Source organism: Lepidothrix coronata, unplaced genomic scaffold, assembly GCF_001604755.1.
Source record: "Lepidothrix coronata isolate B3197 unplaced genomic scaffold, Lepidothrix_coronata-1.0 Scaffold1, whole genome shotgun sequence".
In the NCBI taxonomy this organism is placed as follows: domain Eukaryota; kingdom Metazoa; phylum Chordata; class Aves; order Passeriformes; family Pipridae; genus Lepidothrix; species Lepidothrix coronata.
Window position 1 is genome coordinate 13,558,825 of NW_016690181.1, and position 27,762 is coordinate 13,586,586.

At 39.8% G+C, this 27,762-nt stretch overlaps 1 protein-coding gene across 5 annotated transcripts in view; it reads left to right on the forward strand.

Moving 5' to 3' along the window:
* The window catches only part of PTPN5 (protein tyrosine phosphatase, non-receptor type 5), an 82,889-nt gene that overhangs the window by 43,174 nt on the left and 11,953 nt on the right, over positions 1-27,762 (forward strand). For all 5 annotated transcript variants that reach the window (XM_017813557.1, XM_017813526.1, XM_017813531.1 and 2 more), the window contains 9 exons: positions 2,480-2,661; positions 3,565-3,684; positions 5,539-5,622; positions 11,872-12,110; positions 14,910-15,099; positions 18,502-18,586; positions 21,135-21,214; positions 21,708-21,845; positions 25,122-25,232. In XM_017813557.1, coding sequence (XP_017669046.1) covers positions 2,480-2,661; positions 3,565-3,684; positions 5,539-5,622; positions 11,872-12,110; positions 14,910-15,099; positions 18,502-18,586; positions 21,135-21,214; positions 21,708-21,845; positions 25,122-25,232 — 1,229 coding nt within the window. The remainder of the gene's footprint in view (positions 1-2,479; positions 2,662-3,564; positions 3,685-5,538; positions 5,623-11,871; positions 12,111-14,909; positions 15,100-18,501; positions 18,587-21,134; positions 21,215-21,707; positions 21,846-25,121; positions 25,233-27,762) is intronic.

Sequence of the window (27,762 nt, forward strand, 5' to 3'; positions counted from 1 at the left end):
AAAAAATTGGCAATCATTAACAACTGTTTTCACCTCAATTCTTATTCAAATCCAGTGAGACGTGAAGCATTTTAGAAGCTTGAAAATTTGCAACTTTAACTGTTAAGATTTAGCACATTATAGAAATTAAAACAAAGGTCAGCATTTAAAGTATTTAGGCAGCCTTAACTGTGGCTGCTTAATGTGGCTGCTGTGTTGTCCTCCTGGAGAACTTCTGAGTCCAGCTCCATGTGGTGTGGTATCAGAAGTCGGGTGTTAAACGTAAATATGTCCCTGGACACCAAGGACTGTGTCTGTCCTCTCTGAGTTTCTTGGAGATGTTTGTCAAGGACTGTAGATCACTGGCTGGAAGCCCGAAGGACTGAGAGGTAGAGCTCCCATGATCTCTTGAGCGGTATTCCAGAAACTTTCTCCTTTTCCTTTGAAAAGCATTGTTTTCAAGTGATTGTCTTCCAGCATTAAAAGATACATTGGTGAAAGTGAAAGGTGGGATTGTTGACACTTATGATTTTACCTCTTTAGTTCTGTATTTTTCCCTGTTTTATTGACCTATATTTAATATAAAATTTTGGTAGTGTTTAAAAAAATTAATGAGTCCTTCATAGAATAGGCTGAAAGGGACCTGAAAGGTTGTCTAGTCCCAACTGCCCTGCCATGAGTAGGGACACTTTCCACTAGACCAGGTTGCTCAGGGCCCCATTCAACCTGACCTTGGCAAATGGGTGATTTCAGCATGTACCTGTGGTATGAGATACATGGGGTTATGTCTATTTAGGTGCACATTCTCCATGTTTCCTGAGAAATATCTGTGTAAAGACAATGAAATAGTTACATACAGCTGGTTATACCCAGCATGCCTTGCTGAGGCCATTACTCATCATGAACTGACATGAACATTTTGAAAATGAGAAACCAGTAACCTTGAGCTCCTGGGGAAACACCTGACAGTACACTGCAGATGCGCCTTCTTGTGTCTCTGGGTCTCCCCAGTCATTACCCGGTGATGACCCTCTTGTTACTGGGCAGCTGTGGGAATGGAGAACCTTGTAGATGAAGCCATCAGTGTTTTCTAAGCACCTTTTTCTCATGTGCAGGCATGGATGTCCTAAGGTTTGTTTCAGTGAGGGGAGGGAGAACAGTAGCAGAGTGGGAATAAACATCTCATGTTCCTGCCTGCTCTCACATTTTTCTATTATAGAAATCAGAATGAGATATTTTCATGAATTCTTACTGTGGTGAGACCCTCAGCTGATACACAGGTCCTTATGTTTCATTTGTCTGATTAGAACTGTGGGTACTTTATGGGTCCTTATCTGACCTAGAGTTACTGTTGTGAGACATTTAGAGAACTGTATGTTGAAAAGAACTTTTTTTAGAAACTTGACCTCAACAAATGGTTTAGGTTGGATATTAGGAAAAGGTTCTTTACCCAGAGGGTGGTTGGGCACTGGAACAGGCTCCCCAGGGAAGTGGTTGCAGCACCAAGCCTGATAGAGTTCAAGAAGTGTTTGGATGGAGCCCTCAGGCACATGGTGTGACTCTGGGAGGGTCCTGCAGTGGGCCAGGAGTTGGACTCAATGATCTTTATGGGTCCCTTCCAACCCAGCATATTCTGTGATTCTCTGAAACCACGGAAGGACCAATGATGTGGCCTTTCCCTGGGACACAGGTAGCTGTCTTAGGCTTAAGGCTGCAGTGCTGTACACAGGGCAGCCTTGGGGCTATCCTCATGTAGAAAAATGTGAATCAGTAATACTTACATCAAGTGGGTCTGATCTTTCACTCCTTTTAGCTTACAAATTAATTTATATCTACACAGACTGTTCAAAATACTGTTACTGAGGGACTAGCCACTCCAGCAGTTATTTCCACCAAACAATAGCATTACAACATTATTAAATAGCTCTTGAGTATGAATTCATCCAAGAAGTAGGTTATTAGAATAAAGTCTATTTTATTAGTGCCTTAGGATGCTCAGCCAAAACCTAGAGCCCTTGAGCACTATTCAGACTCATAACATGAAACAATCTCTACCTCAGAAATTTATAATCAAATTAGACAAAGCAGACAAATAAGGGCAAAGAGAGAAATTGAGGCAGGAAGGGACAAAATGGGTTCTGTGCTACCATTTAGCTGGGAAGTGTGTAGCTAGGCAATAGCACAGATAGTTTCTTTTAAAAAGTAAAAATGAAAAGGTACAGCAATGTAGATGAGAATTTATTAACAACAAAGCCCAGAATCTGCACCTCCGGAAAGAAAGGGAAAATAATTTATCCGCCCACACTCACTTTTTTCTGACGAAGGCAGGTGAATAAAGCTGCACTAATCGAGTGTGACGCTCACAATCCTGAGCTGCACTTACTGATGCGGAACTGAGAGGTAACCATCGTCTCCAGGAAAACAATAGCCCTCGCAGCCCCCGCGGTGCCTGCAGGGTCACACACTATTCATCCCCTGCACATGTCATTCTCACGTGAAGGTTGTTCCAGTCCAGCTGTTATGGAGTCAATGGATGAAGCTGAAGGACAGCAAGAAGAGCTGAACAGAAAGGAGCAGTCCCTGAAAACCTCTCAGAAAACAGCAGTGCTTGGTTGGCCGCCCCGATGGAATGGATTAATGCCTGGAGACAGCATGTATCTGTTTGTCCTCTCACAGATACTGGTAAGGCAGTTTGCCATAGCTTTGAAATACTGGGACCCTCCTTCTAAGCTGTGTTGGCTTGGGAGGTCTCCTCCTCATTTGTTGTAGATGTAGCAGTGGACATAGGTGTAGTCCTCTCATTTCTGCAGCCACCTCTTTGCCTTGCGAACAGCCCCTGCGTTTTGATGTCCCAGACTCCCATCCCATTTACTGCCTCACTGCAAATGCCTCCTTTGCCCAATGACTGATCTGATCTCCCACAAAATCCATTTTCTGTAGCTGGTATGTATGGGGGTAAATACCCATCTTGTTATCAAGTGGATCGGGAGGTGTATCCCAGTAAAGTTGTGGTGTGCCCTTCACAGTCGGAGATGAGATTATACCTCTCTGTGAGTACATTAAGTATAGCATCATTGCTTTTGTAGTTTTATGTTACCTCTGGTGTGTGCAGCACCCAAAAGTGGTTCAAATGAAAAGTTCCCATGTGGGTATGTTTGTGTGTGTGTGTCTATTTATAGTGATGTCTATGCGAACGTTGCTTATTTGTGAGAGATTTCAGAGAGGCCTTAATAGTCTTTTAATAACATAGTAATTTCATTGAATTACCAGTTCTGATCTAGAAGAGTTCAGAAGTCAGAGGAATCTGTTGCTCTTTCAGTGTACACCTGGGCAGTCCTTTTTCTAGTGTGGATCAGAGTAAGCCTGCATAACTCAATGATGCATATCTAGTTAATAGTGGCTGAGCATGTAGCCTTCAGTCTTCTTATTCTTGTTAAGCTACAGCCTAGAAAATACCTGACTTTTAAAAGCAAAAATGATGATCAAGATGAAATCAATGCTAACTAAATTAGTTAATTATGCAGTCTTGAAATGAAAATGTATAATGAGAGGTGCTCATTATGTCTTTTCTGATTGATTGCACAGCTTCTCTGCATGATGCTGTGGTACAGCACTTATGGGACCATCCCAGCAGCTCAGAATGCCTTTGACCTGCTCTCGTACTTGCTTACCCCATTTAAACAGGTTTTGTCAGATCAAGGGGAGGTAAGTCCCTGTACTCTCTGATTATGTAGTTGATGTCAGTAGCCTTATGGTGCTTCTAATATCTCTTCTAATATCTCTTCTGATTAAAAGTGTAATACACATGCATTTCATATATCACAGTGATTGCTGCATTGTGTGTCTGTCCTGAGAAGGTTAAAAGAGTTTTCTGAAAACATATCAATATTTTATCTTTGAGATATAGTGCTGAATTTTTGGCTATGATGTTAGGTCAGCACAGCAGATTTTTTTAATGTGCTAATAATTGCAAATGAAACAAGAAATAAGAAGCCAGCCACTAAGGTTTAGTTCACAGTAAAGGGAGAGCTGGAACTTCATTTATTAGGATGAATAGAAGCTTAAATTCTGGAAGAATGGATCAACTCACATAAAAGGTGCAAATCACAACATACTCAGTCACAAAAATCTATTTTTGTTGAGTGTTTAGAACATACCTATGTGCAGTAAATGTATTTCAAGTGTACTAGGTGTACAGGTTCAATTATATCTACAAAGCTATACCAGTAAAACTGCTTGGTTTCTCACCATGACATAATGACACATATACCAGAATGATTCATCTGATAAATTACTGGTAATTATACCCATTGCAGATTTTTCTAGTGTGGACAGAACCTTAATTAAATAGTGAACAGCTACTTTCAAAAATCAGATGAAATATATTTGCTATCAGAATGCTTAGATTCATTGTACATAATCTTTGTAGCAGAGGCTATGCAGTACAAATAAAAAATCTGATTCTGTGCCTCTCGTGACTGAAGTAAAGTGACGACTGTTTTCTGTTTCCTCTTAGCAATGTTTATGAGCTGCATGTCGCCTGCTCTTTTGTGATTTTTTTTCGAAAGAAGCACTTTTTCTTTGCCCTTTTGCTGTTGGATTTATTATGCACAGAGCTCTTCATGGACTACTGCCTGTGTCTTATTTGTAGTGGCTGAATCATTAACAAATTGCTGTTCCTTACAGAAAATCACTGATTTGTGTGATTTTGACTAAAAATAATTGTTCAGCATGGAGGAAACTGATTCCTAGAACACACTACAAGAACATCCCAAGTATGACTGTGCAGATGTTCATGCATATTTTTGAGGACTGTTTATTATAGCACTGTTTATCATGCAAATTTAGACTTGAAAACAGTAAAGGCAAAGAAATCTTCTGTCATTAAAATAAGCAAATGGAAGCTAACTCCACCTTTTTCTTTAGCTGTACTAGTGGGACAGAAACAGAGTAGAGTTCCTTGACTACTGAAGCCCATTAGAACTGAATTTTGCACCTACTACTGAGAATAGGCCAAACTATAAACTACTTAAATATGGCTAAGACACTGGAATTAATTTCACCTCCAGTGGTGTGAATTAACCTGATGGTATTTCACAGAATGTGTATAAAACAGAGAAAAGTCTTCTGTGGCTGGATTTTATGTAAGGACCTCTAAACATGGGAACAGTACTAAACTTTGTTCAAAGCCCTTTGCCAAAGTATAAAATTGCACTGACTACAGCAATGAAGCGTTGGGTCCAGGCTGCAAAACTGAATTGTGGATCCAGATCTCAGTTTTGGCAATGCATGAGGGTAGGAAGCAGAATTCTTTTTTGCCTTCACAGCAAAACCTGGGATTTAGACTTTCTGAGTTGATGGGGCTTGGAGATGGTTTCAGTTTCAGTCTTCTCCAAAGCCTGGCATTTTTTCTGGTGGTGGTGGCTTTTCCACAGGTGAGTATGGTATGGTTAAATATTCATGGGAAATAATACACAGTTTGCCAAGACCATGCATGCAAGACACTATACTGTGTCCCTACATATTTCATGAGTCGTTGTCTATTCTGTTGTTTCACAGAACCTGACTACAATTGGGAGCATTGTGGTATCATACATCCTGCTGTCTTTAGCTTCTCTAGGACTGCTATTTGTAGGATCTTTGGTAAGTTATGATACTATGCCAACTATATTCATGCCCTTTTTCAATAAGTTCTTATAAGATGTTTTACCTGATAAATTTACCTGATAAATTCAGATAATTTACCTGAAGTTGTTGGTGTTACACCCAAGTTGATTGTAAAGCAACATTTTTGGGGCTGTTTCTATATAATTATCTGCTTGCTTTATGTAGAGGAACCACTTAACCTTACTCAGTTGCTTGATTAATTGAGGATCACACTGATGGTTTTTATTCTTTCCATCCACAGATGGGCAAAAAATTTGCACTTAAATAGAAGGGATGTGGTCCAGTAATAGGACCTTAATCCATTGACTTCAGTGGCAGAAAGAGCTGTTCCAGAACATCAGTGTAATACTGAATGTAAAGCACTTGTAGATGTAGGCCAAGACCCCAGCTGCAGAACAAGCTTAGTGGCATGACTACAATTAATCTAGTTAGCTGTCAGATGTTTGGGAACAGGAGGAGAATATCATGTTTCTCCACTGATTGTGTAACTGGCACAAATCTGTATGGTAGATGGGGAAAACTATGAAAAATTCTCTCTTCTTAGGGAGCTCTAATTGAATGTGGCTTTCCATACCCCTGTATGCTATTCTCTTAGAGTGGGAATGCAGTTACTGAAGATACAGGTGGAGCATCACCTCCTGTCCTTACAGAGGTGCACCCTCGGGTAGCTCAGGAAGCTGAAGCTGTACTACTGATATGCTGTTTGAGTGATGCACAGTACAATGACGTACATTATAGAATCATGGGACTGTTGGTGGGAAGGGACCTCTTGATCTTGCTAGTCTAACATCCTGCTTGAAGCAGGGCTGTTGCCAACACTCAATTAGGTGCATATTTCTACACAGGTTTTGAAAACCTTCATGGAAGGAGTTGTACAGCACTTTTGGGGAAGAATTTTTCCCTAGTGTCTGATGTGAATTTCACAAAGTTAAATGTCTGAGCTGAATTTCTGCAGTTTGTGGCCATTGTCCCTTGTGGTATCAGCTGCCACTATGAAAAAGAGCCTCCTCTTTGCCAGGCTGAACAAGCCCAATTCCCTCCACCTTCTTCAAAGGTGCTGTACTCTGTACCCCTGACCTCTTTTGCAACCTTCTACTGGCCCCACTCCAGTTTTTCTATATCTGTCTCAAACTGGAGGACCAAAATTTGTAAACAGCATTCAAGGTGCAGCTGCATCAGTGCCAAGAAAAGGGGAACACCTCCTTTGATTTGCTGGCCACACTCCCTGCTAGAAAGTATGTCATATTATATACCGTGGTTAAGTTCACTCAGAGGCAGCACACTGGCAAAATCTTCCGTTTAATGCGTCAGCTGAATATACTTTCTAAAAACCATTCACAAGACAAAGTAATTATAGTTAATTTCTCCATTATTGTGATCATTGATGCAGGGAAGGAAGTTAGGAGGGTTTATGCAATTTTCTGCTTTTTTGATGCTGCTATTCCTTATTCAGATTGATTTTGTCCTCAAAAATAAACTTCTGATGACTCTGTAATTGCAAATATTAAACTTAAAAAGATGGAGCTATCTAAGAATTCTCGAACTTTATGAGTTCCAGGTAATTTTGCAGCAAAACATTCTGATCTGAAAATCTGAATAGGAGGGGTGTGATTTTCTGCAGATTCAGCTGTTTCTCAGTGGATGGAAACATTTATTGCTGACCCCTTCTTAACATAAAAGGTAACAAAGTGAAAGCTCTGTGTGCCCAAAAATTCTGATCTCAGTTTTAGCTGCTTTGCATTTGAATTCCTTGCAGATGAACGCGAATACTAGTGTAGATGAGAGCAGATTTTGGCTCATTTTTAAGTGTTGGCTAAAACTTTTGTAAAGCAAAAACTTTATAACAGTTTCCATGTAGTCAAGTTTGCACTGGTTTGTGTTCCTGTGGTCTGTGCTAACAGTCTTCTGGCTGGAGTAGAGGCACGAATGTCACACGCTATGTCACCTGGCTCTCTGAATAAGTCACGAGGCAGCAGGGTATAAGAAACGTCCTGTGAGTTCAGACCAATGGTCCATCTTGCCCAGTTTTTTCTCTCTAATGTGGACATTAGGAAGGAGAGTTTGTTTAGAGAGAGCACATGAGCCTTGTCCATTCCTGCTTTACTCTCAGACATCTCAGGTCATGCTGCTTTGCAATTTGCAAACATCTGCTTCTAAGAAGGGAATAAGGTATAAAATCGTCATTGGCAGAACATTGAAAATAATGATTGAACCAGGAAGAGTTTCTATAATCCCAGTGTGGTGAACAACAGATAGTTGCATGAAGATAGTTTTCTTTATCTTTCCCTTTGTTTTCTTTATTTTTCCTATGACTCTCAGCTGAGTCATATCTCTCTCCTTCTCTCTCCTTCCTCCTTTAAAATGGATTTTAAGCAATATGCTGCCTAGAAGGCACCTTGGAGGGGTCTTTTACTTTGAGGAGTGCCTTTATAATCAAATCTTTTTTTCCCAAATGTACCCTTCTCTCTTTATAGATGGACCTGATACGCCAGTCCCACTCTGGTATACATGGAATTATAGAATGGTTTGGGTTGTAAACGACCTCAAGGACCATCTTGTTCCAACTCCCCAACCATGGGAAGGGACATCTTCCACAGGACCAGGTTGCTCGGAGCCTCATCCAACCTGATCTTGAACATTTCCAGGGATGGTGCATCCACACCTTCTCTGGGCAACCTGTTTCAATGCCTCGCCACCCTCATAGTAAAGAATTTCTTCCTAATATCTGATCTAAACCTGCTTTCTTTCAGTCTGAAGCCATTGCCCCTTGTCCTGTAATTACATACCCTTGTAAAATGTCCATCTCCAGCTTTCTTGTAAGCCCCCTTTAGCTACTGGAAGGCTGCTCTGAGGTCTCCCTGGAGCCTTGTCTTCTCAAGGCTGAATAGTCCCAACTTTCTCAGCCTGCTTTTGTAGGAGTGGTGCTCCAGCCCTTTGATCAACTTCATGACCTCCTCTGGAATTGTTCCAACAGATCCATGTCTTTCTTATGCTGGGGACCCCAGAGCTGGACACGGTACTTCAGATGGGATCTCATGAGAGTGGAGGACAGAGAACCACCTCCCCCAGCCTGCTGGTCATGCTATTTTTGATGCAACCCACAATAAGGTTGATTTTTTTTCTGGGGTAAAGGGCACATTGCTGGGTTATGTTGAACTTCTCATCAACCGCACCCCCATGTCCTTCTTGGCAGAGCTACTATCAGTCTGTTCATCCTCTGGGCTGTGTTTTTGCTTGGGATTGTCCTGACACACATGCAGAACCTTGCACTTGGCCTTGCTGAACTTGATGAGGTTCACATGGGCCCATCTCTAAAGTCTGTCCAGGTCCCTCTGGATGGCATCCCTTCCCTCCAGTGTGTCGACTGCACCACACAACTTGGTGTCGTCTTCAACCTTGCTGAGGGTGCACTCAATCCCACTGTCCGTGTCAACAACAAATATGTTAAACGATGCTGGTCTCAGTACTGACCCTGAGAAACGCCACTCATCACTGGTCTCCACCTGGATATGAAGTCATTGACCACAACTCTTTGAGTGCGACTATCCAGCCACTTCCTTATCCACCGAGTGGGTTATTCATCAAATCCATGTGTCTCCAATTTAGAGGCAAGGATGTCATGCAGGACAGTGCTTTGCACAAGTCCAGGTAGATGATGTCAGTCGCTCTTCCCTTACCCACCACCACCGTAATCCTACTCTGGAAGGCTGCCGGATTTGTCAGACACAATTTGCACTCAGTGAAGCCCTGTTGGCTGTCACCAATTACCTCCTCATTTTCCATATGCTTTAACATAGTTTCCAGGATGCTCCTCAATGTTCCATCGGGCACTGAGGTGAAACTGATTGGCCTGTAACCCCCCGGGATATGTACTAAATGGCAAACCTGTGAAAAGCAGCTTATGCATTTTTGGTTTTATTCAGCAACTATGGTAATCTACAGTACTACTTTAGCCCTTCCCTAGGAAAGGGAGAAAATGTGCCTGTTTATATGGGTATTTTGGTGCTTTAATGCAGAGCAGTAACTGTTGGGCCATGTAGCAAGGGTGAGAAATGTGGTTAAGCAGATTCTCAGAAGTGATACCTGTCTGGTCTGCGCACGTGCTGAAGTCCAGTTCATTCCTGTATTGGGGAATTTGTAACTCTAATACATGTAGAGCAAATGTTTCAGGAGAGCAGACATCAGTTAACGTTTGAAGCACCCAGGTACCAGAATGTGTTGGGTAGTTGAGTAATCACAGTGAAAACAAAAGGCTGGATAGAGTGCTTGAGGCTTGTATTAGTGATGATGTCTGTCTTCTGTCTCATAAAATAGTGTTTTAACACTCAGGCACCTGCAGAGAACCAGCATTGAATTGTTTTTCTGAGTAGGTTTTCAGAGTGAACTAGTTTTCCATTATTTCTTGTAACCTCATCACTTTTAAGTATAGCTTAATTTCTTCCAGTGTCTTGGACAGCTCCTTATCTGCCACACACTTCTTTCAATGTAAAGAAAAGATGTTTTGTTTCTAGGGGGAACTTTCTGTTCCTTTGGATTTATAGTGGGTTGAATCACCAGTAGAATCAGCCCTGTGTCACCGTACCAGTCCTAGAATCTGTAACAGAGAATTGGTACCTAGACTTTACTTTACTCTTAGCCCTCAACACGAGCATTGATTTTGGTACAGCAGCACTCTCCAGCAGTACAGAGTTATTGATCCCTGCTCAGCTATCATAGTCTTACAGTATGGGTAAGAATCATGGATAGTGCCATGTGGGATTGCCAAACTCTAGTAGTCGAGGAATGAAAATAGGTCCTCCAGGTTCTTGGTTGTCATGTAACAGGCCAAGAATGTAGGACAGGCCCAGTTCAGACTTGGCCTCGAGTTTGTGTAAAATGAAAGTCTAGTAATGGTGTTCCTATGTTTGCTTTTGTAGTTCCTGTGTACTCTGATTAATTGAAACAAAAAAAGCATTTTGTAACTTTCAAATACTGCTACTTTGTGAGAGTCTAACATTGGCTAAAGCTAGATATGGACAGAAATTAAAACTTGCTTCACTTCCTTTCATTCTTTAGGCTCAGAGAAATGAAAGTACATGAAAATAAGACAGGCACAAGAAAACTGTTTTTTCAAATCCCATACAGGCTAATATTCTTTACCAGCCTAGGAAGAGAAGGAAATTTGACCTTTAGTGGCACATTTTCCAAATTCAACTGTTCGTTTAAAAGCCATGTAAGAAAAGGACAGAAGAGGCTTTACTTTGGAAAAATAAGACCTGTTCTTAGCCTCAAAAGGATTCATGACAGTACAGTTACAGTTTGTATGACATATATTCTGAGTGACGTTACTCCAAGTTCAGTGCTAGATGGATGAAACTGGCCTAAGGTTGCAGATCCTGGAGTCCACAGCTGGGCTTGAAATTTTTAAACTGAGACCTATGTGAAGTATTTAAACAATCTACTAATCTGATTTCCAAATCATATAGCCTGCCACAGCATTTATGCAAACCAATATGATGGAGAAATTTCTTAGCTTCATGCCATTTCAAGCCTTGCATTTATTTGTAACATAACCTTTAATATTACATTTATTTTCCTTCATAAGATTTATTATTTAATGTTTATACCATGTTCAAATCAGATAATTAGATTATAAAACAGTCTTTGCCAAAAACTGATAAGGGTATTCTGAGCCTCGGAAGCAGGTACATCAGAACTGAAGCCTTTTTAAAAAATGATGGATTTATATATAAATTTTGGGTATAGTGCCAAGTTATCAAAGTTGTTCAGTCCAATTATATTTACTTTTCTTAACTCAGTCACCTGTAAATTTTAGATGGAAACCCATTAAGTCAGGAGAGGTATGATTTGTAGAGTATTACAATGAATTTTTATTTTGTAAACAAGCCTAGGAAGGATAAGAAACTGAACAAAAGGACAGTGATATCACGTTGGCTTGCATATGATGGTCACAAGCACATTCCACTTCTACTGTATCCCCGAGTTAAGCCTGGCCAGCTCTGTGGAAACCTCTGTGGCTGAAAGCAGGTTTGAATGGGTAGATGTGAATCCTTATAGCATGCACCACAAAGCTACTCCTGCATGGAACATTCCTGTCCTCTTCAGTACTCTCCGATTCTAATACATTATAGTGAACTGGGATAGTACCCTGAAGACCCATCCTCTGGGCTGTATGGAAGGGCTGGCAACAAGCAGAAGGCTTTTTTAAATGTTTGTTTCCTTTAGTTTTGGCATCTACTCAGAGCCCGACCAGACCCCCCCTTCCCGCTACAAGAGGACAGACGCCAATCTGTGAGCCGGCAGCCTTCATTCACGTACTCAGAGTGGACAGAGGATAAAAATGAGGATGACTTCCTAGATTTGGACCCCGTACCGGAGACTCCGGTCTTTGACTGCGTAATGGACATTAAAGCGGAGACAGATCCAGCTACTCTAACGGTTAAATCCGTGGGCTTGCAAGAAAGGTAGGGTAGACGTGGCTAAGAGGGGAAAGTCCGGTCCCAGAATTTGTGGATTTAGGAGTTCTATGCAAAGCAGGAAGCTTTATTTCCTTTGTGAATGTCACTTTAAAATGGGGTTTAAAGTCAAGTGTCTGCTTTATTACATATATATATATATATATATATATATATATACATAGTTGTTTCCTGTCTTGTTTTCAGTCCAGTCATAAATATAAGCATATTAGCTAAAAAAACATACAGTTTCTAGGCAGCTGTCAACAAGTGCTATTCTAAAGCATCATTTCTTTCCTTTGAATATTTCTATTTGTGTTTCATCAGGCTTTTGCCATCCCTCATGATGGCAACTGTGTAGAATGAAATCCACCATAGGGCAGTGAAAGCTTCTACCTCTGAAAGAGGAGGATCTTGTAGATTTTTTTTTTTCTGTCACTCAGGCTGGAGGACAGTTCTCCAAAAGAACACCATAGGATGAGTGGTCATCTGCAATAATTCTTGTATAAATGAGTTAGTCCAAAAGTAAATGAATTTGTTTCAAATTAACCCAGTAATGAAATGTCAAGGTGAGCTGGTGTTCACTGCTTGAACCGTCAGGGCAATGGAGCTTCTCAGAGATTCACAGCTGGTAAAAGGCAGTTTCAAGATAAAAGGAAGATTTTTTTTTTCTGGTTTGTGTTCTTTCCATTTTATTAGTGAAATCAGAAAAAGGTCTTGATGAAAGAATTCCTGTGAAGAAATTCTACAAAGGTGATGATGTTATAAATAAGGACGAGGCTACTGAAAGGCCCAGCATGGCAGAGTTCTTTATTTCTAGGTTTTCAGGCTTAATTGGATTGCTAACCATAGTTAATTCTCATACCTAAAACTTAAAACAAAGGGCAGAACTTGGATTTTAAGGAGTATGATGCTGAGTTTCCAAATCTCCACAGGACACAGTAAAAGGAATGTTACAGAAGAGGCTTTCAATTTGCACTCCATGAGCTTAGAATGTTTTTTCTCACTTTATATGTTGTTATAACATTTGTCCTAAAATTTCCTATCTTTTATTGCTATATTCTATCTTTAACATGAGATTGCAGTAGCCTCTGGGGCTTGTCCCTGAACCTGCTGCTATCAGTGAGTTTTGTTGTTTCTTTCATTATAGCAAGATTGGGCTTGAAAAGCATGAATCATTTGTGTTCTTCACTATCCTTGATTCATTCCATTTCAGTCATTGTAAAGATGCTGACATTTCTTCTCAGGTGACTGCTAACCTGCAGGGAAGATACTCACTGTATTGAGAGTTAGGGAATATCAATTGGGGAGTATCAGTTGGGGAGTAAACGACTGGTTAAAGTAAAGAATTACAATTAAAAACCTGTCAAAGAACTAGAGGTGGGAAGAATAAAGCATTTGCTTGAAATTCTCACACTAGGTAGAATGTGTACTATGTGTACACTTAAGATGTAAAATAAACTTGTTTTCAACATACACGTATGCTTGAGAAGACAGACATCATTTCAGGTTTAAGCTGTGCCCTGGCAAATTTCATTTACATTAAGCATTGGACACTTTACCTTTGTTTGGTGTTGTGTTAAATTAGCTACCTGTCCCTCTTTGGAATCCATTCCACTTCTGTATCTTACTGTATCTTCTGTATCTTACTGTATCCACTTCTGTATCTTACTTCCTTCTCATTCTTTGACTCCATCAGAGGTGTAGTCAGTAGTTAAATTCAAACACCACTGAATGTTGTTAAAGAAGAAATCTCATTTCCTCATGCTGAAGAGCTATTCATGTATGTAACCTCTTCTACCTTGGAAGAACTAAAAGCATTCAGTATCAAATGCATCTTTTTCTGAGGAGAAATGTGGTAACTGTTTAATAACACAGGGAGGTAAGGTCAAAATCCTTTGAAAGATATCACTAAAGATTTGATGTCTGCCATTAGTGGTCATGTTTCATTCCAAATAATTTCCCCATGACTGTGAATCATAGCAAGAGGCTGGCTGCACATTCTTTTGGAAAAACTCCTGAATCCAGGAAAGGACTGTGACCCAAGTAACAACTTCCGTGATCTTCTCCGTGAGCTGGTAATGTGATTTTTCAACAGCTCCTGCACACATCTCCTAACTAGATTTTGCCAGCTGAGATTCATCAAAAATAGGTTTACTGTGTGGATGTATAGAACACTTATCTCGTAGTCATCATATTGTGTGACTTTATTTTTATGTTAAAGATATTTAAATATAGATTCACTGATGCCTTTTGAATCTTACTTTTGTCTATGATATGTGAGATTGGCAGAAGCTCAGAAATATATTAAAACTGTACTCAATAAACAATGTAGGCATTTTGAGGTTTTTTTTTTGTTGTGTGGCTAACTTACAATAAAGCCACTAAAAATTCTAAACTCGACAGTATCTCTGTTTTCAATGTAACTGTTAAAATGTCAGGACCTTCATTTTAACCTTCTCATTATGTAAATTCATGGAAAGAAAATTTTTCAGACATAGAAATTGTTTGCTGCAGTGGTTGGCTTTTCACATCTTCATTGATGTTGAACTGGTAGTTTATCCCAGGATCTTACTCCACCAATGAAAGTGTCGGCCTTCATGTTTCAGTGCACAAAATCATCTTCTGGTCTTGTCTACACAAGAAGCATCACCCATTTTTTACAGTTAGTGACGAAACCGTACCCATGAGAACCAGCTGGGTGCTTTTCTGAAGTTGTTAATCTGTTATTGGGACTGCGTCCATTGCTGACAGTGGTGGGTCACTCTGTTCTCTTGTAAGCAAACTTTGACCGCTCTGTTTTTGCAGGAGAGGTTCAAATGTTTCACTCACACTGGATATGTGTACCCCAGGCTGTTCTGAGCAAGGCTTTGGCTATGTCATGTCACCACGAGAACAGTCAGCCCGAGAATACCTCCAGACGGCATCAAACATTCTTACTGAAGAGGAACTGCACAAGAAAGCACTGGATTCTTTCATACTCCAGGCAGAGTTCTTTGTGAGTATCTGACTTCTCTCTTTTAGGAGCATCAATACAAATTAGATGATGTCTCTCTCCTATGAACCTTGCTATTATTTTATGCAAGTCTAAAAGTAGTGCATACAAACTCCACTTCCACCAGTGAAGCATTTAATGCAATTCCGAAATTTGTCATCCCTTGGAATGACAATATCTGAAAACTTTCATTGATATTGTCACTTAAAAACTAGAGAATTAGTTCTGGCAATGACAACAGCAAATCTTATTTTTCACAAGTTTTTGGGTTTTTGCTGCTGGCATGCTACTTTTTTATTAAAAAAAAAATCAAAGTTTTCACTAGAGTACAGAAGAAAAGCCATGTTTTCTGTAGGCATAACTTTTTGAAATGTGTCTGGAATTGCTCTAGAGATGAAATTACAGAATCACAGAGTGAGCTGAGTTAGAAGGGACCCACAAGGATCATTGATTCCAACGCTTAGCCCTGCACAGAACCAACCCCAAGAATCACACCATGTGCCCGAGAGTATTGTCCAAATGCTTCTTGAACTCTGTCAGGCTTGGTGCTGTGACCACTTCTCTAGTGTGCCTGTTCCAGTGCTCAACCCTCCTAATCCAACCTCTTTGGTGCTTAATGCTTGATGTGGAGCTACTCAATGTTCTCTGGTTAACACAGGGCTATTATTTACTAGTTTTAAGCTTGTCCGTCAGTTGCTTTTAGGATTTTGAAATATGTTTTCTTGGCTCACTGTATCCATTGATGCTTTGAAAGAAAGATTCTTTGCCTCATTTTGGGAAAATATATTTACACAGATGAAGCAAGCAGTTGAAAATTGAATTTCTGAGTAGTTTAGGACAAAGGTCAGATACATTTTGGTGTAGCGAGTACTCTAGCTTTTTAGATCTTTAAATGCTATTGAGTCTGTTCCCTACTTACTTGGATGTCCATGTGATAGGGATTGTCATGTTTGTCATGTTTATTATACCTGACAAAAATAGTAGTATGCAAAATGCTCCAGTGGCTGTATTAGGTCTACTAGGCAGGGTTGTAAATTCCTGCTCAAGATGGGAGGTAACCAGGGCACAGACTTTGCGTGCTGAGGTGTTGCAGGGCATGTGATCAAGAGCTACTGAAGTTAATACTGCAAAGTCAAATATTCTCTTAAGCATGGAATCTCAGCAGAGCAGGAGGAAGATTGTCTGGCAACATAACAGCCCTTTCACCCTGTCCTCTTCATGACCTCTAAGTGTCTGAAAGGGAAGGAGTAACGCTCTGAGTATCACCTGCTGTCCTCCCTCCTTGTGGGATTTCAGGGGTTTTTTCTCTTTACAAGAAAGGGGTATGGTCAGGGCTTCTGTTTTAAAATAGAACACCGGATATCTGTGGTCCTTAATTCACTTAGTGCTGTCCAAGTTGAAGAAAAGCAGCTTTTTTGTAGGTATGCCCTGATTCTTTCAAGGTAAAACATCTATTCCTGTTTTAGGGAGGAAATGTTCACTTAGAGTGTGAACTGACTGCTGAACTAGTCCACATACGGTTTCATCAGTCTCTGAGGTACACTGGAGCTTTCAAGCAAAGAAAATAATGTTAGAAGGAGGAAAAAATATGCTTCATTTCTCTAAGAGATTTGGAATTAGTTTTTTCATGTTCATAGAATCCTAACTGTCCAAAATTATTTTCATTCTTTAATGAAAACTGAAAAAGCACAGATAAAAATGCAATGTAATCAAAATTCCATTTCTGTAATTAAATACTGTAAACTAGGTTTTTTTTTTTAATGAAACAGTTATCACCAGCCAGCTCTGCATTGTGTATTTTCAATCTGTCTAACCCACTTGGTTTTCAAAGTCCAGATCCATGATGAAGCAAGCGGCTCTGTTTCACTTTGGAAGAAAAGTCAGAGGGGACATTTGCAGGGCTAAATCCTGAAATTCTTACAAGATTTAGAATTTTTACTCAGGTAGAAGTCCTGTTGATTTCACCAAGAATTGGCTTGAGCAGTGAATGACTTAAGACTCAAAAACAAGATCATGGGGCTTGGCTCAGGAAGAGTTTGGAGTGACTAAATACCAAGTAACAATTGAGAAAATATGAAGGTTTTGTTCCCATGCAGGTCTCCAAATTGATACAAAAGTGCTTCGACAAAATGTTTTTATCATTAATTGCCTCTAGTTAAACCCAACAGTATTCTCAGTACTGTGTGAGAGAGAGAGAACAGATAGTCTTCTAAGGTTCCAGAATTGGCCTCAAGCTGCACCAGGGCAGGTTTAGATTGAATATTAGGAAAAATTTACTCACTGAAAGGTGCTCAGGCACTGTAACAGGCTGCCCAAGGAAGCAGTGGAATCACCATCCCTGAAAGTGTTCAAAGACATGAGGATGTGAGGCTTAAGGGCATAGCTTAGCAGGGACCATGCAGGTGCTAGGTGAACAGTTGGATTCAATAATCTTAGAGGTCATTTCCAGTCTTAACGATTCCATGTTTCTGTAGTCCATAGCTCTGCTCATCTTAATTTTTTTTCCCAGAGTGAGGCTTGTCTTACTCAACCCTGATTCCTGTTACCACTGTGTCCAGCAGTGGTGTCTCAAATGCAGTGTGCAGCAGGTGGGAGGACCAGCTCATCCAAGTTCCCATGAGCCATATCTCTGCTGAGTCTGGTTGACACATCTCTTCCCATCCCACACCTACTGACTACAATTGGTGGAAGGTTCTCATTTGTTTCTACCTGGCATTGCCTGCTTATTGCAGTAGATGTGCAGTGGAGACTACAAAACCCCTCCACCTTTGTGTGTTCTTTGCACCAGCAGTGTAGAGAGCAGGTAATCCCTGAATACCCATTTGCTGTCCTTCTCCATGGAGCTTGACAGCATGATGAGCAAAACCAGTCACGCTCCCCCAGCTCCATAGAGACAGGTCAGTATGCCAACATGCCATAACGTGTGTCATACTTTGTTGCTGGTGTAAGTCCCTAGCAAATTATTGACTTCCACTCTCTGAGAGGAAGCAATGTGAGTCAGAAAGGATAGTGTCTGAGGTCCATCGCTCTTGGAGCAGTGTCTTGAGTAGCACCGTTTGCTTAGTTCTGTGCCTACACTTGCAATGCAATTCTAATAGTATTAGGAGTGAACATAATGCTGTCGCACGTTAGTCAATGAATTAGGCACTATAAGTGTTTTCATATTAAAGATTTCAGAAAAAAAAGCCAGTGACAGTAAAAGGAAACATCAATCATATTTTGGTGATAAATTGCTAGAAGTACTGTACCGTATGTCTCAGTTAACTTCATCATTTTGCCTCCCTCACAGTGAGGACATAATGGGCTTGGGATTTTTATTCCTCTTGTGAATCTAATAATACCACCTACTGTCTTTTATGTTTTTGTGATTTTTGTTGTTTGTTTGTTTGTTTGTTTTTTTAACAGGAAATTCCAATGAACTTTGTTGACCCAAAGGAATATGATATTCCAGGCTTAGTGCGTAAGAATCGCTACAAAACAATTCTCCCGAGTAAGTTTGTGCTTTTAAGTCACTCAGGTAGGGTGGTTTATTCCACATGCTGGAGGGCTTTTCATGATGTGTACTGTCACCACAATGTATCATCCAAAGGTCATGTTTATGAAGCAGGAACATGGCTTCAAAGTATAAATCAAATTTGCAAAGAGGTACAGAGCATGAAGAATCTAAGTGCTGCTGATTTTCCGTGAATCTTTGGCTCTTAAGTTATTAGAATTGCATCATTTGGCGCTGCTTAAAAATTCTATCTAAGATCTTGGTGTTCATTCAGATGTTACTTAGTGGTTTCTTTGAAAGTCCTTTAGAAGGACTAAACTCTAGCAATGTTATTTTTCCTTGCCAACGTTTTCTCAGAATCATGCCTCAAATGCAGACTGAGAATATAGGGAACTAGCCTGATGGCATTAAGATGACACAGAAAATAATAATATTTTTCTTTTCTATTACACTAATTTTATTTGTAGCTAGGAAAAGGAATTTTGAGAAGCATTTTGGTACGAAGTTTTACAAGTGTCATCATTTTCCCCTCTCTCATACTTAAAGTTATTTTGAAAAGTGAAACGATTGGATGTCATGCCTCTTTTTTTGCTTTAAGTCATTGCTGGAAGATGCCACCAGTAGCCATGGTAACTGGATTTGCAAAGTCCAAAAGGTTCGATGCCAGGTTAACAAAGATAAGTGCAGAGAAGTCAAAAATACCTAACATTTCAGTCGATGAACCTGGACTGGAAATGGTTTCAAAAGATATTTTTTTAATCTGTCTTTAAACTCCAGTAGCTGCAGCTCAGTGTGTGCAATGCTTCTGATGACTTTACTCATACCTTAGACAAGAAGTATAAAAACATTCAACCACCTTTCACTGTTGCTGTGCTAATGACTGAGGTGAATTTTTCAAGTATTAATTCACTGTTTTTGCTGGAAAGGGAAGATTGCAAAAATAGCTGATGATTTAAGATGTCCCAGGTGCCAGATTTCTAAGTAATCTGTGTATTCTGAATTTGGTATCTAATGTGTACTTTGAGAGCAGGATCCATTTTAAATGTGTAATATTGGATGTTTAAACTGAACCATCAGAATTGCTGCCATTTTGAAAACGCTGTTCCAGAATTGTAATCAAATGACTAAGTATGGCCCACTACCATATTTTATTAAAAGTGATCACTCAGTGGGCTAATTATTTGCTGCAATCTTCATCTCAGTGACATGGATATCTGCTAGCAGCCAATGTTGTCACTTTGATCTCGCCATCTCAGCTAACTGGTTTCTACCCTACCATCTCTCTAAGGGTGAACAACCTTATCCCAGGGTTATTATGATCTGAGTATTTTTTTCTGAATGAATTCGAAAACTTGTAACCTCTGTGCAACTTTGCCCCTGACTGGGGCCAAAGGATGGCTTGATATTGCTGAGGAAGGAAGAGAGCAGAGTGTTTGCTCTTATCCTACTACCTCTATTTCGAAGGGCTTAGCGCTGGCAGTAAAAGCGGGTAGCAAGGAGAGCTAAACATTCACTTTATGCTTCAAAACCAAGGATTCCAATAAACATGAATCTAGTCCCTCTGAGGACAGTGTTTCATGCTGACTGTGTGTTTGTAGTACTGTAGAAATTACTATGTGATCGGTCCTTAATGTGATATTGGGTAAAGCACAATTTTTGCATATTTTTTTATCTAGTTTCTAAGCAGGCTGAATTTTCTTATGAAAAAGTAATCTTTGGTTTGGTTTTAATATTATCCTGGTGATATACTCTGTTGCTCTTTGCTGAGGCCTCTGTCAGCAGTAGGCTGTTTCTTATCAATTGTAACACACTGTGTAGCACTGGTGAAAGAGCATAAACGTGGGCCTGTGTCAGTTTGCATTGAAATCATTGCAACAGCCATTGACTTCAGCAGGAATTGGACTGAGCTTCTCAAGTGAAATAATGTTTTCTTTTGTCATCTTATTAGAACAAGAATAGTGCTTCATAAACAGTCTCAATGAAGGAGACTCTGGAAAGATTTAGAGTACAAGAGACTGTTAATATTCTTTAATTTCTCTTTAACCGTTATATTTGTTAGTAGCACATCTTGGAGTTTGGTTCATTGCAAGATGAAACAGGAAAAGAGGTATTGTCGTCTGTCTTGCCTGGGCACAAGAAATGCGTGCTTATGGTTTGGGAGAAAAGCTGTTTGCTGTCATTTCACAAACAATATTTCAAAAGTCTTTCAAGCCAGAATGAGTCTGTTGACCTAGCATACTAAGAAATAATTTCCTGGAGGAGAAGACTGCTTTTCCAGGGTCACACTGAGACACTGACTGTGCTACAGGACCAATTAAGCGGGCTTCAGAGAGCGGGTGAAACTATCAGAAGAAGGCATATTACCCCGACCATCCTTTGTTTTTTTTTTTATGGTAACTTTTTAACATGGGAATTTTGCAAGGCCACTGACATCTGTTGTGATGGCCATGAGTGCGTGTGAATTTCTCACTGTACAAAATAATCTTGTGTGTCTCTTTCCTCTGAGGAACTGATAAATTCTTACTTATCTCTTTACACCTTTCAGATCCTCACAGCAGAGTGTGCCTTACCTCAGCTGATCAGGACGATCCCCTCAGCTCTTACATCAATGCTAACTACATCAGGGTAAGAGCTCAGTAGTCCGATGTGTCTGTCTAGCCTCTGTCAGCTGCTGTTAATGTAAACAGAATTGCAACATTCACTGGCTTTTAAAGGCATCCTAGCTGATCTGATTGCTCTTCTCTCCTGCTTACATTAGCTGAAAACCCAATCTCAAAGTGCACCTGTACAGATTCAGACCAGACAGAAACATACTTCTGCAGTTCTTGATGCAAATTCCTTGTCAGCTGGCCTAACCAAGGCGCTGGATAATCAGCCTGAATAAGGCTTTGACCTAGCCAGAGTCACCTCAAGGCCGTTGGACACTCTTTGCTGGAATTACGTGAGTCCATACTGTGCCTTCACTCCATGTACACGTGTTCAGGAGAGAGATGGAGAGGAGAACTGATGCCGCAAAGTCACCATTTCAACCAGTATAGCTCTCTATTTTAAAGACCAAACCTTCAAGGTTGTGGTGGACATCTCTGTTAAAATTGATCTCTTGTTGTTTTGTTGGCAGGGCTATGGAGGAGAGGAAAAGGTATATATTGCTACTCAGGGACCGATAGTTAATACTGTCACTGACTTCTGGAGAATGGTGTGGCAGGAGCGTTCTCCCATCATTGTCATGATTACCAATATAGAAGAGATGAATGAGGTAATGGTGTTACATTTAGTCTGATTTTTAACCGTACTCTAGTAGATATTTTCGACATAGACACTAAGCCAGCAAATAGAAGTTAGTTCAATGGCCTGTGCAATCAGAGACAGCATTAAATTCTTCGGGCTCAAAGAAGATGTGGGCTTCTCTTTCAGTTCCATTTAATGTAAGTCCTGTTTTGCTGTCTGACTCAACCTACTGCTGGTTTTGCCATTTTCATCTCTCAGCTGACCTGAAACCTCTCCTAACCCAGCTCTATTTGCAGGCAGTCTTTGAAATTCTCTCTAAAGGAATCAAAAACAGTAGTAGCCCATAACTACTAAGGTTGAATATCTTCAATCAGTAGAGGTGCTGCTGCTTTATCTTGCATTTATTATGATTTGGCATCTATATGCACATTTCATTGAAGCTGTACCTGATTTCTGAAAAAATGCTAGTTATGACAATCAACAATTAGAACTGACTTGGATGTGAAGGACCTTTTCCTGGGTGCATGTAGGAAATGTTTTTAAAATACTGAAATGCTGAAATTGTCTATTTGCCACCTACTTCCAGAAATTAAATTGTTATTGTGTTTCTGCTAATCCACCTAAAGCAATTTATTTTTTTTTCAGTTTAAAATACTGCTGCCCTCCAGCTGTTCATTACTTACCTGCTGAAATATTTGCCCCGTGGCAGAGTTGCAAGAACTATGTACATGGGCTTCAGCTGACAGACGTGTAGCTGAGCTTACATCTGCCTTTACTGCCAATGTAAGATGGGAGAAAGTGGTCTGGGCATGTGTTGTGCTCTGCATCCTCCCTCACCACTAGCAGCAATATGTAGTGGAGATATCCAAATGTTGTTTCTTAAACTGCAGCAGCAGTATATGTCAAGCTTGTCCTTGAGAACCCATTACTATTTAGGTGAGAGAGTTTCCTTTGGAAAAGAGGCTTTAGATATTTAGAAGCCCAAGAATATGGGCATACATCCAGCATACACACAGAGTTATAATGACTTGCCTGCTTGCTGGATGCTTAGTGCCCATAACCAGGCACGTGCACAAACCTTTAGCTTTTCACAGTTATAAAGTAAATAAATTTAACCTTGAACTGCACTGAAAAAAAACACGAACAAGACGGACACAAAATTATCATGCTTTGCAAGTGAAAAATGTTCAGTTATTACAGCTGGCTGATTAGACATGTACTGTCAAGGCATTGCTGATGCAAAATATAGTATGCTGCTGATCTAAAAGTTTTGTTTTCACTAACATTTTTAAGCTTGCATATGCCTGTGTCTGAGCAGCAGCACTGAAGTAATAACTTGCTTGTTGATCTAAGTTGCTGGTTTCTGGCACGTAAGATGTTAAAATGTCATGACAAAGTGTACTAGAATCTTTTGAGGACTTTCAGGTTTGAAGAGGAAATACTGATCCTGAATGACATACCTGGTGATAAGTTCTTCCACTGTAGTTTTCATGGCAAGATTGTATACCATGAATGCAAAATAATCTTTATGTCTGAACTGCCTCTTAACCATACTGGCCAAGTATTTTACCCCTCCTGTCAGTCTTGGGAAGCAGTGTGCTGCAGTACTGATGCACTACATAACTGGAGCTTGTTACAGCCTATCTGTCACAACAGAGCTGCTGAGTCTTTTCTGATACCTTTTGTGTCAAAAATTAAATGGTGTCAGGAATCTCACCCATAAATACAGGGTCTTGTCATGTAAATGACTTCTATATTAATTTCCTTTTTCTGTAACATATATATTAAAATATGAATAGCGGGACTCAGAAGTACCTAGATTCAAAACCAAAACCTTTGTTCAGCAATGATGCTCGTAAGAGGGGCTTTGCGTTCCTCCTCAGTGCAATGACTTCACTAATGTGAGTATTAAAAGCTCTGTACCTCAGCCCTCTGTCACTTCTAATCTGAACTGACAGACAGCCCACAGAAATGAGTGGGCCATCTTACTCCACTCCTTTAAGCAGAGCAATGTCTGTGCTATTGATAGCTGCTGGAGCTCTTGACAATTTTTACAGTGGATTCTGCAGTTTATGAGAAAAAACACAATCTGCGTAAATAACTTTGCAGAGACACAGTGGGCCACACTCCCAGTGGGTTATTAACTGAGGCACCGTGCAGATGGAACAACACTGATTCTCCCACACAAAAATTTTTACTCAATAACTTTGCAAGGTACTTTTGTCTTGTTAGTCTTTCTCCTGAAGCACAATTATTTTTGGTGGGGGAGAGCAAAATGATTCAACTTGCTTCCTTCAAGATTGTGTGCAGCTATGTGAGAGAGGAATCTTACAGGCATCATCTTTACCAAAGTTTGTTGAATAGTAGATACCTACTCTCCTGTGATAACAAGATTACCTCTTGCATTATCACAAGGGAGCCTTTTTCTCAGATTCTGCCTTGTTCACGTCATTCCTTGTCCACGAAGTAATTTGTGCACCATCTTGAAATGCCTGTCTCTGCCTTTGCATATGGATCAGTTCTAGGAAGCTGCATACAAAAAAAGTCTTTTTTAGTCCTCCTTACGGGATGGGAGTGCTTACAAATTTTTAGCTTATCTTTAGTATATTGGTACCACAAAGTGGATTTGCAACTGGACTATAGTTTCTGAATCTCTAATTGTCAGATTGTGCTGGCTGCATCTCTGACTGGTTTGGGGCAAAATCAGTCTAATATCTCTCACTGCTATTGCTTCCTTTTAGTTCCTTAGCTTTGAAAGATTCTCACTGACAATTTTAAGTGGATTTTGATATGCAATCTGTTTCCCAAAACATTCCTAGTCATATTATTTTATACAAAAACTTATGCAAATGATCATTTTATATTCAGAGAGCACTGAGTCTTTATAAAAAAATAGGAAAGCTGTATTTTGTGTTTCCATATTGGTAACTAGTGTGTATTATACTAATCATTATTATCTTAAGAAAGGATTAATCTAAAAACACAAGCACATTGCCACTGGTCTCCCTAATGAACCTTCAAAATGCACATCAGCTGCACAAAGATAAATAAGGATGTGTGTACTTAAAAGATTTGGTTAGTAATTACTTGATTTGTGCATTTTTAATCAAGCAATCAGGCTATTATGAGTGCAGCAAAAATCAGCTGAAATGTGGTCCCTGTTTAGAAAGTGAAAACTTGTACTTGTTATAGAAACAAAGTTTATTCATATTCATCTATGCATGTGCTATATCCAGTTTCAGAGGAGCAAAAATGAACCTCCCTTGATACCTGCTTAACTAGATTTATTTTATATTGCACACAGAAATGCACAGAATATTGGCCAGAGGAACAGGTCACCTATGAAGGCATAGAAATCACAGTTAACAGAGTCATACAAGCAGACGATTACCGTTTAAGGCTCATCACCCTCAAGGTAAATCACTCCAATGTACTTACAGTAGTTTAGAAGTCTAAACCTATACATTGAGATGTTCATGGAGAGTCATGTAGAAATCTTCTGTGAGGTGTACTGCTGTACAAATACCACTTTTCATTACTGAAGTCGTCGCAGCTTTGCTCGGCTCGTTGATATGAAGACTACAGTAAAATAAGCAGTCAGAGATTTAGGCTGCATGTGTACAGTCTGAAAGCCACCAGGCCAGTTGTAGTAGGATGGCGTTCACTTGGTAAGAAACCAGTGACTCATTCTGTGCCTGTGTCCTCTGAGTTCACTGATCATTTAGAATGACGTGGTAGCTCACAGAGAGCTTCTTACTAGCCTTTCCAAGTCATACTACAGACAGCATTTGTGGACTAACACACCATCCTCTGTGGTGATGTTCCATAGAATTCAAAGGCTTGTTTATTCATAGGGCCATGGACTTGGGCAAAGGGCTACTAATTACTAACAGGGAATTTTTAACCTGCATGGCATCTTACATAATTTGTAGTATGTATGGGTAGACCCCTAAGAAATATTCTTGTCTTTTTATGGTCATTATTAGGATGCTGTCAGACTGAGCTGTTTATACTTAAGATGACTTGTGCTACTAGCAAGAAGTGGAGGAGTTGAGAACGCAGCAAAAGATGTTTTAATTTTGCTTACCTATTTTCAGTTTCTCTCAGCACTGGGACTACTGGTCTGCTTGGCACTTGTCAGTAGTATGGTAGCACCACTTCTGTTCCCCAAGTCTAAACCCCTTTCAATAGGTACTATACTAATTTATTCTTTGAGTAATTTGTCTGACTTGACTTCAAAGATACTTTAAGGGATCATTCTGCTCCAAGACACTAAAACTGTTGATGATTCTTAAAAATATTTTCTCCACAACATTCTTCATGCTTACATTTCTAAATATTAGTGTCTTTCCAGCTAACTGTATATGTATTTTTATATACCAGTAACCATTCTATCATCTTGTTGATAGAAACTTAAACATGGATTTGATTTTCTAAGTACTTAGATACTACTTGATCTAAACTACCAGGGTCCTATTTTACAACTGTTTTCATTGCTAGGTTCTAGAATATCAAGCTACATGTTTCAATAAGAACAGTCTATTTACATAAACTTCATACATCTTTCATGTACCAGATCTATCCCTGACCTCAGTATAACACCACAGTTTCTTTCCAAGCTGGAAAAACTCTTCTTTTATCCAACCAGTTTCAAGTCTCTTCAGCCATATGCTAATAGGCAGAAAGCCAGCATATGATATCCCATGTCTGGGATGTTCAGAGTGTGGAAAGTCTGTCACTCAGGCTTTTGGCTAAGGCAGCAAGGAGAAAATCACACTCCCTGACAAGTGGGAAGTGACATGTTGCAGAGTTGCAGCTTCATCCGAGTTAAACAATGTTTTTTGTTTTCGGTACTAGTGTGGCAATGTCTCTTTCTCCCCACCCCAAGCATCAGGATGTGAACTGTTGAATTCTAAAGCTGAAATAAAGATTCCGTTTGTTAAGTTACCATTGCCTAGAGCTGTACATTTATCATTTAATAGCAGTAGTGGAGTAGGAGCTCCAAACCATGCGTACATTAAGTGACTTGGTAGTGAAAACTGGAGAAACCATGAATAGACTTCTGTTTTCCCTTAAACAGGAGTGGTCAGAAATATATGACACCACCAGCAGCAATATATGATTACTGCATGTTTTACAGAGTGGACTGTCATACTTCTCTCAGTATAGAGGACAGGATTTGACAAGCTTCAGGAATTTATAGAAAGCTCAGGCAATAGGCAAGGTTTGTTTTCCCTTCTCAGAGAAACCTACCAGTGCCTAGTCACTGATTCATGACCTCAGCTACAGCATACGTGATAGTAGACTTCAAACCATCACTTAAATTTTGCTTCCTCCTAAGTGTTCCTATGTCTTCTCAGTCTCAAGGAACCACCAAGAGAGAATATTTTGTTAAAGTCAAAGCAGAAGTGTACAGAACCACGAAAGTTAGAATTCTCTAAGCAGAAGCATAAAACTTTTATCACCGTAGACAAAACTAAAGACATCCAGAGTTCATCATTAGAACTTTGGCTGTTTTCCATTGCTGTCAACTAAGCGACTTTATGTAGTGATTCATGTTTTTCTTCGGATGACTTTCATCTTTTACTTTTTTCTCTGTGTTATTGGCAACATTTGTATTATCATTTTTCACAACTGAGCTAAGAATCAGGTGTTCATAACTTCTGTGGCTCACACATAGTCACATTCAAATGCAACTGTCTATGTTCCTGTTTCAGAGGAGTGTTGATTGGATTTACTGAAGTGAGCTCAAGTACTATTCATGACAACTGATAATGCTCTCTTAAACAAAATATTTTCTCATTAGGGTAAATAACCTAAGGCCAGGCTCTGTGCTACAATAGTAAGATTCTCTTTTCCTAAAGTGAGTTATATGTAGCTTTAAGGTTCCTATGACTGTTCTTCAGTGAGCATTTTAAACCCACTGTAAGATGGAACAGCATCTC